The following is a 10,776-nucleotide window of genomic DNA, read 5'->3' as shown; positions in this document are numbered from 1 at the left end:
CTTGATGGAAGTTCATTTTATCTAACAATAAAACACTGAAAACGTTTGTTTTCTATACTTCCACAAAATGTATTATAACTAAATGACTACAGCTGTTTCGGCGGAGTGCTATATCACTTGAGAAAGGCACTCCGCCGAAACAGCTGTAGTCACTTAGTTATAATAAATTTTGTGGAAGTATAGAAAACAAACGTTTTCAGTGTTTTATTGTTAGTATTTTAATTGTTGGAGATGGACTTTACTGGAGAGTCGTTGGCTAACTTTTAGCTCTCTTAAAATTGAATTATTTGTTCTATGGTCGGTCCAAGGAATTCGTAGCATTCGTCTCCAACAGAACATTTCAGTGGCGTCTATCTTTCTTCTTTCCGAATTTCTCAGAGTCCAAGATACACATCCGTATGTCAGTATTGGGAATATTAAGCAGTTGATCAACCTCATCTTTAACGCTCTTGAAATTTGACAGTCCTTCCATATTGTGATCATTTTTGCTGTGGCGACTTTTGCTAGATCACATCTACGTTTTATTTCTTTCTGTAGTGACCCTGTGTTTGTGTTCAAATATCTGATCGTAATAATAATATAACACTATGTGGGGATCCAAGCACATCTTCTAATGCTCTAATTATTTTATTCCGTTGCTGTGAGTTGACTGAATTAATTAAAAATAATATAAATAAGTGTAACGACGAACAGTAATATATTTATTCATTTTGGGTGAACAAGCGGTGTGTTTGCTTATATCTCGAAAGAGGGTTGATTGTTAGCGAGACGAGGGTTTGTCTGCATCGTTTGCATGCTGTGGAGAGACTGGCCTCCGGACCACCACTTTTATGTCAACTGGTTTTACGGTTTTGAGATAATGACCAGAAAGGGCCATAAATTCTGCATCTGTCTTTTAAGAACCTTTTTGTATTTCAAGAAGTTGACATAACGAGTGTGGCACGCTGGGGGCATCGCAATATATTAGTGTTTCCTTGAAAGAAGCATTAATCTTACACAATCTGTTTAAGGGATATTTCGTTTCTCGAAATCAGCGGCATATGGTTTGTATATCACATGTGGATTTTAAATGACCAATGCCGTTTCGTTTTGAGAAAAGTTATCAAAAATTAAGAAAATAAAATTAGCAAAAATAGTAATTAAAAGGTACCGCTATAACTTTATTAATGTATCACTAACGCAGACCGTTCCGTATAGTATAAATTGTCAACTTCCTATTTCAACATTTAATATTTTGCCTTGGCTGTTATTATGGTAGGGGAGCCCAAGCGGGGATTTTTGCAGTTACTCGAGCGCGTCAGATTAGCATATGGGGAGAAACCTGATACCCTGCAAATGTACTTCTACCATATATTGGCTCTTAACAAAGGGGAGTTCGTTAAGGGGGGCCCGAAAAAAAAAGTTTATCCTTAAAAAAACTCGAAATTGTCAGATTAAGATAAGGTAAGTTAAGTACCTGCAAAAGAGTGTATATTTCAAAAATCTGACGATTTGAGCCGGGCGTAAGGAAATGGGTGAGTCCCAAAATTTCACAAGAAAAAAGGGAATATTTCGCGAAATGAATGACAGATCGAAAAACTAAAACATATGTGCTCAATATTTTTTAAAAATCTATCGAATGATACCAAACACGACTTCCCACGGAGAGGGGTGGGGGGTAAATTTAATATTTTAAATACTAATCCCGCGATATTTCGCAAAATGAACATCAGATCGAAAAACTGTAAAATACACTTATTCAATATTTTTGAAAAATCTATCGAATGGCACCAAACACGTCCCCCCGTGGATGTGGGGTGGGGGGTTACTTTAAAATCTTAAATAGGAGCCCTCATTTTTTTATTGCAAATTTGGATTCCTTACGTAAAAATAAGTAACTTTTATTCAAAACATTTTTTCGAATTATGGATAGATGGCGTTATAATCGGAAAAAACGATTATTGAAAATGGAAAATTAAATTAAAAAATGACAAGCGCCCACTAAAATGGAAAACTTTACTTAACTTTTTTTGGTTTTAGGACCTACTTTTCACAACCCAATAGGTCCCCAAAGCGCTCGAGTGACTGCACATTTAGCATACTTTGCTCCCCTACCATTATGAACATTCGTTTTAGTCAAAGGGATCAAGCAGCGTCAGGGTTCTTGCATTAATTAAACGGAAATAAAAGAACGAATAGAGAAACTAAAGAAAAATACGAGGCCAGGAAAGGATGAATTAATAGGTGAGATGTTCAAATATGGAGCACCAGGACTAATTAAACATTTGGAAAAGTTGCTGAGATAAATATGGGAACAACAATACATATCGAAAGAATGGACCGAAGCCACACTGTGCCCAAGTCACAAAAAAGGCAACAAAAGTTTATACTGGGAATGGGAAACCTACCGGTTATAACCTAAAACCGGTTTTTTTCTTCTGCAATAGTCGGTTTTTTCGGTTGTTTTTTGTCACGGTTATAACCGGTTTTTTCTTTTTAAAGTAATAAGCGGTGAAAAATCGGGTAAGTGGAAAAAATACTGAATTCAGAGAAAAATGTGAAAATTTTTCACCCACCGCGCCAAAATGAAAAATTTTAAGCAGACTGAACCGATTTCACAACACTGATGACTGATTGCTCTACTGATATGGACTGATATCCATTCAAATGGAGTATCGCAAACTGAAGCGCAATGTAAATGTAACCTATTGGGTATTGGCTATAACCGGTTTTTTTGACCGGTTATAACCAGTAGGTTAAACTGTAGGTAAAAAATCCGGTATAACCGAAAACCGGTGTTTTGTCAACAACCGCCATCCCTAGATACCATAATTATACAAATAACAGTTATCCAAGAACATTCAAAAGCCATCTCTTTAAAGTTAATCATGACATTGTCAAGCAGAATGACGTTCTCGTAATGTTTACATATCCATACCAGTGTGAATTTTACTACACGTAATTTGCCGTGTAAAGACAGAAAAAGTAGGAATAGCCGTAAAATATTTGCGAATTATGTACCGATGGCCTTAAAAGATTATTCTGAACAAGTCAATTAGCCGAAATTTAATTTATTTGCTGATACTATCTATTTGCGTACTCTTCTCAAGTTGATGAGAAAGTTTCTATTAAATAATTCAATGTAAATACAGTCCCCTACTCGTCTAACTGTCTATAAAATAGTTGTACCACAGTTTTTTCCAGTTTACACCTATATACAGTCCGGTCAGGTTAAATTTCTAATTAAATAATAATATGTATTAAAAAATAAAGTACCTTTATGTCGCTATTAGGGTTGAAAAACTTTGCCTTTCAATTGCCAGATGACGAATAATAGTCACCTAGTCACCTAATCCATTCACGTCAGTTGCAGTGTGGGGGATGGACTCTCGATGTTGGTCACTTATGCTGGCCACTCACTTACGGATATCGAAGAGGCCATGGCATTCAGGCCAGGACTGAAGGCCGTTATTTGAGTAGTTAAGTTAATGAACTGCAGTTGAGACGCCACACACATGCAGTTTTGTGATCGAGCGTGCCAACGCCTTTACGAAAACTGCGTGTATGTGGTGATTTTGGCTTCAATTAACTGCCTGTCAGTCACCCGGCCTCTTCGATATCCGTAAGTGAGTGGCCAGCTTAGAGTATGGAGCAGCAGGCCTACGTCTCTCCGATGAGACTCCAATAAGAGTCGAAAATCGTCGATTCAGACTGCTGGACTGCGCTCCGTATTCTAGGTGAAAAATAAGATTGTTTTGCCTTCGCATTGCAACTGAATAAAAATGGTATACATTTTTATTTTTATATTAGTGTTACTGCTATAGAGTAATAGGTCCATTTTCCGTTGGAACTTTACCAAGCTGCAGACGGGGGTTGTGAAGTGCATAGTGTAGAATTCCTTCCCTTTTGTCTTCACTGCAGCATCCATCTGGCTTGCACATTGTAGAAGCCTTGGAGGTGTCACCAGGGAAATGGACCAATAAGTTTTCAATTTAAAAATCTTTTAGTAACCTTTTTAATATTTTTCAATAATATTAATAACGCTATTAGGTTTGAAAAACTTTTCCTTTCAATTGCCAGATGACGCTAGTTACCTAATCCATTCACGTGAGTTGCGGTGTGGGGGATGGACTCTCGATGTTGGCCACTTAGCAGGCCTACGTCTCTCCGATGAGACTCCAATAAGAGTCGAAAATCGTCGATTCAGAGTGCTGGACTGCGCTCCATATTCTAGGTGAAAAATAATATTGTTTTGGCTTCGCATTGCAACTGAATTAAAATGGTATACATTTTTATTTTTATATTAGTATTATATTATACTTTATTATATTATATTATATTATATTATATTAGTAACTAGGTCCATTTTCCGTTAGAACTTTACCAAGCTGCAGACGGGGGTTGTGAATTGCATAATGTAGAATTTACAAATCTTTTAGTAACATTTTTAATTTTTTTCAATATTATTAATGTCGCTATTAGGATTGAAAAATGTTGCTTTTCAATTGCCAGATGACGCTAGTCACCTAATCCATTCACGTCAGTTACGGTGTGGGGGATAGAGATAGACTCTCGATGTTGGTCACTTAGTCAAAATGGTCAATTCAGAGTGCTGGACTGCGCTCCCAGTTCTAAGTGAAAAATAAGATTGTTTTGCCTTCGCATTGCAACTGAATAAAAATGGTATACTTTTTATTTGTAAAGTACTTTTATTTATAAATAGGCATAATTGTTAATTAAATATCAAAAAAAAATTTGCATGTCTCTATTTCGAGTTTTGATACCATATCATATCACCGGCCTAATTTCAGTAAAGTTCAATTATCTGATCGTAGTGATCGTAATAATAATAGAACGTTATGTGGGGATCTGAACACATCTTCTAATGCGCTAATTACTTTATTAATGTATCACTAACGCAGACCGTTCCGTGTAGTATAAATTGTCAACTTCCTAATTCAACATTTAATATTTTGCCTTGGCTGTAATTATGAACATTCGTTTTAGTCAAAGGGATCAAGTAGCGTCAGTATTCGTGCGGTAACATTATTGAAAATCACTTTGTTATTCGAGCACGGTTTTTTCGGAGTCCAATTCAGCCAATTTAAATTTGTAATGAGAAGTCAGTCTTAGGGAGTAAACAAACGAAATAGGATCGTTCTGAAAGACAATATGAGTACGAAAGAGATTGTCTTGCCGCTTGTGATTGTGCAAATAGTTCTTTTGATTTTATTTTGTGTATTCGGGAGATATGCACCACCAGGAGGGGATGAAAAATATCCATGTAAGTTTATTATTTATTAATATAATTCTAATATCACTACCCTCAATAATAAAATCACCTTAAAATGAAAAAAAATCCTTAGAGTTTCTAAATTGTATAATTTTATTTAAATTGCAAAAATCGACAAAAAAAAATGTCCAAAAAACAACTTTAACTTTTTTAAAAACTAAAATAAACAGAAAAATATCAATAAATACCATGAACCAATATATTACTGTAAATATAATAAGAGCAAAAAGTTGTCTTAAAACCATTTAATGCTTAAATTTTAGGCCTATTGTTTAAAATTTTATATAATTTTGACAAAATTTTTAAAACGATACTCTTCCTAACAAAATATTAAATGTTACCTATATTTCCTTACTCTATTCCTATTCGATACTTGAGATATCTATACAATATTCGCTCCTCTTTGTTTTGCCCCTTTCTTATTTTTATTTTTTTGTCTATTCCATATACAGTGCGGTGGAATAAGTGTTGCCCCCCCTGTTAACTTGTTTATTTTAAGAATATAAGCAAAACGCTCGGACAGGTCGATTTTTAAACTAACCATAGTATATTATAGCATCAACGTTTCGAACTTTACGCGATCCCTCTTCAGGTGACAGCCATAACTTTGATTTTTTTAAATGGGAAAGTACATCATGTGACACCTCATTTAAAAGCTCTTAAAATACTGAGTTCAAAAATGTATAATACTTTAATCCTGTTTGAGAGCGTAGGCGCAAAATTTCGGTCGAATTTCGGTCGAATCCTGAAAAAACTAATAAATATTTTTGAAAAATTTAAAAGCAGAATGAAATATTACAGTATTCTCGATGGTCCAAAGTCCCTGAGAACTCCTATAATGTTTATTTTAATAAGTCACAGTGGTGGAAAAAAGAGAAAATTTAGTGTGATTTTTAATTTCAAATATATCATTCAAAAGAAACTTTTTGTTTATTCTAAGGGACTGTCAGCCCTCGGTAATAATCTAATCTTTCATTCTGCGTTTAAATTTTTCAAAAATGCTTATTAGTTTTCTCAGAATTCGAAAAAAATAAATGCGTTTAAAAAGAGTTCGACCGAAATTTTGGGCCTGCGATCTCGAAAAGGATTAAAGTATTATACATTTTTGAAATCAGTATTTTAAAAGCTATTAAATGAGGTATCACATGATGTACTTTACCATTTAAAAAAATCAAAGTTATGCCTGTCACCTGAAGAGGGATCGCGTAAAGTTCGAAACGTTGATGCTGTGATATACTATGATTAGTTTAAAAATCGACCTGTCCGAGCGTTTTGCTTATATTCTTAAAATAAACAAGTTAACAGGGGGGGGCAAGACTTATTCCACCGCACTGTATATCCAACTTCCTCTGGGTCTTTGTCGCCTTATCCGAAGTTTTGGCCTTCTTCTTTTGGTGTTCTTGTGTTTTCCATACTTTGTACATGTAATGACTGAATTATATAAATTGTTAGTTTGTCACCTATTATTATGTACGTTACTTACATAATTTCTCTAATTAGGATTTTTGTGCGTTTTTTCACTCTTAGCATTTTTGCTGCTTTTTTCCAATGATCCATTTCAGTAGCTTATAGTATTTATGTTGATCCTCCTTTTAACTGTGAGCCATAATGTGATAATACTTTCAACTACATAGGGTTTTATAGATGAATAGTGATTTTGGCCATCATCATGCGACATGTCGCCATGCGACGGGGAATCCAAGCAAATGCCATCCATCTACAGTCCTCGACTCATGCTTGTCAAAAAAAAAGCTTTTTGATAAAGTATCCAATATTTTTGAAAATTTTGGAAAAAATTTAGTTAGCAACGAAATAGTTAATATTTCGAGTAAGGGTATTTATAACGTCAACGTAAAACCGCACGTCAAACACATGAATAAATCAATTTACTCCAGTTAAACAAATGCAAACGTCCGTTATACAAATGCAAACATTTCATTTGTCTTCTTCTTATTCTTCTTCTTCTTATTCTTCTTCTTCTTTTACTTCTTGGAGATCTTTCGATCTGTTTAATTCTGAAGCTGTCTCGGGTTAATCCAGAGGCATTTTAAACGGAAAGGGAAAGGAAAGAAAATCCAGCGGTATTTCGTCTATAATTATTATAAAAAGCGATATATTTGTTTGACTTTGATGGTTTTGTCAAAAGTAAAGAACGTATGCTTTGTTGATACGTTAGCAGGTGGCGTTAGGAGCAAACGTAACAATTTATTGAATTGTTTTAATATAACATTTATTTAAAATCTAAATAATAAATAAATAATAAAATTCCTTTACTTGTTCAATTTTAAAAATATTATTTTAATATAACGTAACTATACCATATTCACAATAAAGATGCACTGGAAATAAACAAACCAAGGCACCTTGAATGTTACAAGGAGCGCTCCCAAATCATGATGTACAAATTATAATATGTACATTGTAAGTCCCAAATCATTATTTCTTCTTCTTCTTAACGTGCCCTATCAAGTCCCCTTGACGTTGGCGATTAACATGGCGAAACTGTCTCTGTCTCGAGCTATTCTAAATAGGTGTTCTGCTTTCTTTATTCCTGTCCACTCCCGGATATTCTTCAACCAAGAGGCCTGCTTTCTACACCCGTGTTGAGCTGGCCCCCCCACTTGCAAAAATTAAAAAACAAATAGCCCTGATTTATGAGCTATTTATGAGCTCTCATATTCCGCAAACTAAAAATTTTGAGCTCGTTCCACTGAGCAGGAATTTAATACCCTAGTGGGGGGGCTGAGTCAGCCCCCCCCCCCACTACTTAAAAATAGGAATATTGAATCGGTTTTTGCGGCAGAATTACGAGCTATTTATGAGCTCTTGAAATTATATAGTTTCGATTTTTGAGCTCATCCCCTTCACCCGCAAACAACCCTTTAATTGATTTAACTTAAGAGAAAGATGCTGAGAAAACTTAAAATATATCGTATTGCGGATATAATTCATATAGCTTATATACTCTAAGAATAAACTATTAAATCAAGAGCATTTCGATTATTGAGCTACAACCCCTTCGCAAGAAAACCACCCTATCTTCCCGGCTTAAGAGAAAGTTGTACTTAAAATGCATTAAACTAATTATTTGGCGACTACATATCATTTAATAATTTATCAGCTTCCAAATTACGCGCATTTAGATCAGTAGATTGCAATTTATTTTGTATAGTGCAGTCACTGAAGGTAAAAATCAACGATTACCTTCAATTTCGGTGAACCTTCATCGATTTTCACGAAAATTGGTCAGTAGTTAGAGGATACGTCAAGAAACAAAGGTGACATGGTACCACCTTGCGCCTTTACCCTGAGGGTGGATACCGCCCCTTCTCGGGGGTGAAAATTATTTTATAAAAAATAAATGCACAAATCAATAAAAGAACAAATTAAAAGCAAAATTTATTATATAAAGTTAATAAAATAAGTCAATACTTTTTAAGTTATTAAAGATCAAAGATTTTAATTATTTGTGAAAAAAATGCATGTTTTGAAAAGGTTTTTTGTAAATCACTGAAAAACTTTAAGTTTTTACAAAAAAGTTAATAGTAGTTTAATTCGTATAGCTTATATTCTAAGAATAAACTCTTAAATCACGCGTCTTTCGATTATAGAGCTACAACCCCTTCGCAAGAAAACGACCCCATATTCCCGGCTTAAGAGAGAGTTGTTCTTAAAAGAATTTAAATTAATTATTTGGCGACTACATATCGTTTAATAATTTATGAGCTTGCAAAATATACGCATCTCAATTATTGAATTGCCATTTTCTTTCTATAGTGCAGTCACTGAAGGTAAAAATCAACTAGTACCTTCGATTTCGGTAAATCTCCATTTATTTTCACGAATTGACAATAACAACTTGGGGTTTTAGCCTGGGGTATATGTCACCCCTTCTCGGGAGTGAAAATTACTTTATTAAAAATAACCCCACAAATCGAGAGAGGGACAAATTGTAAGCAAAATTTGTTATATAATGTGATTAAAATAAATCAATACTTTTTGAGTTATTAAAGATCAAATATTTTAATTTTTGGAAAGAAAATGCATGCTTTAGAGCGATTTTTCATAAATGACTCAAAAACTGTAAGTTTTTACAAAAAAGTTTTCATCACTAAAATTGAAGCTAATAAAAAATATAATAAATTGCTTACTTGAAAAACCCTTTAATGTTAATTTAAAGTAAGTTATTGGTAATTAAATGTATATTTTTTTCCGCGACTCTTAAAATCTAAGGGTTCAAGCTTAAATAACGGGAAAGAGATGCATTTTATAATACTTAGGTACTAAATACTTGTCAAAGTACTTAGAAATACCTATGAAAAATAAGATGCAGAAAAAGTTGATAGTATCAAAATCCGCTCACCAATTTTCGTGAAAATGAATGGAGATTTACCGAAATCGAAGGTACTAGTTGATTTTTACCTTCAGTGACTGCACTATAGAAAGAAAATGGCAATTCAATAATTGAGATGCGTATATTTTGCAAGCTCATAAATTATTAAACGATATGTAGTCGCCAAATAATTAATTTAAATTATTTTAAGAACAACTCTCTCTTAAGCCGGGAATATGGGGTCGTTTTCTTGCGAAGGGGTTGTAGCTCTATAATCGAAAGACGCGTGATTTAAGAGTATATTCTTAGAATATAAGCTATACGAATTAAACTACTATTAACTTTTTTGTAAAAACTTAAAGTTTTTCAGTGATTTACAAAAAACCTTTTCAAAACATGCATTTTTTTCATAAATAATTAAAATCTTTGATCTTTAATAACTTAAAAAGTATTGACTTATTTTATTAACTTTATATAATAAATTTTGCTTTTAATTTGTTCTTTTATTGATTTGTGCATTTATTTTTTATAAAATAATTTTCACCCCCGAGAAGGGGCGGTATCCACCCTCAGGGTAAAGGCGCAAGGTGGTACCATGTCACCTTTGTTTCTTGACGTATCCTCTAACCACTGACCAATTTTTGTGAAAATCGATGAAGGTTCACCGAAATTGAAGGTAATCGTTGATTTTTACCTTCAGTGACTGCACTATACAAAATAAATTGCAATTTACTGATCTAAATGCGCGTAATTTGGAAGCTTATAAATTATTAAATGATATGTAGTCGCCAAATAATTAGTTTAACGCATTTTAAATACAACTTTCTCTTAAGCCGGGAAGATAGGGTGGTTTTCTGGCGAAGGGGTTGTAGCTCAATAATCGAAATGCTCTTGATTTAATAGTTTATTCTTAGAGTATATAAGCTATAGGAATTATATTCGCAATACGATATATTTTAAGTTTTCTCAGCATCTTTCTCTTAAGTTAAATCAATTAAAGGGTTGTTTGGGGGTGAAGGGGATGAGCTCAAAAATCGAAACTATATAATTTCAAGAGCTCATAAATAGCTCGTAATTCTGCCGCAAAAACCGATTCAATATTCCTATTTTTAAGTAGTGGGGGGGGGCTGACTCAGCCCCCCCCCCCCCCCCACTAGGGTATTAAATTCCT

General features: G+C 33.9%; 1 protein-coding gene across 1 annotated transcript in view; it reads left to right on the top strand.

Annotated features, from left to right (window-relative positions):
• Positions 1 to 4,605: 4,605 nt before the first annotated feature.
• The window catches only part of LOC114324504 (ammonium transporter Rh type B), a 289,838-nt gene continuing 283,667 nt past the window's right edge, over positions 4,606 to 10,776 (top strand). Inside the window, exon 1 of the mRNA XM_050645109.1 lies at positions 4,606 to 5,263. Coding sequence (XP_050501066.1) covers positions 5,152 to 5,263 — 112 coding nt within the window. The 5' untranslated portion in view covers positions 4,606 to 5,151. The remainder of the gene's footprint in view (positions 5,264 to 10,776) is intronic.

The sequence above is a fragment of the Diabrotica virgifera genome, chromosome 3 (assembly GCF_917563875.1).
Source record: "Diabrotica virgifera virgifera chromosome 3, PGI_DIABVI_V3a".
NCBI lineage: Eukaryota > Metazoa > Arthropoda > Insecta > Coleoptera > Chrysomelidae > Diabrotica > Diabrotica virgifera.
The sequence above is the reverse complement of the archived record's forward strand: the minus strand, read 5'-3'. Positions and strand labels throughout refer to the sequence as shown.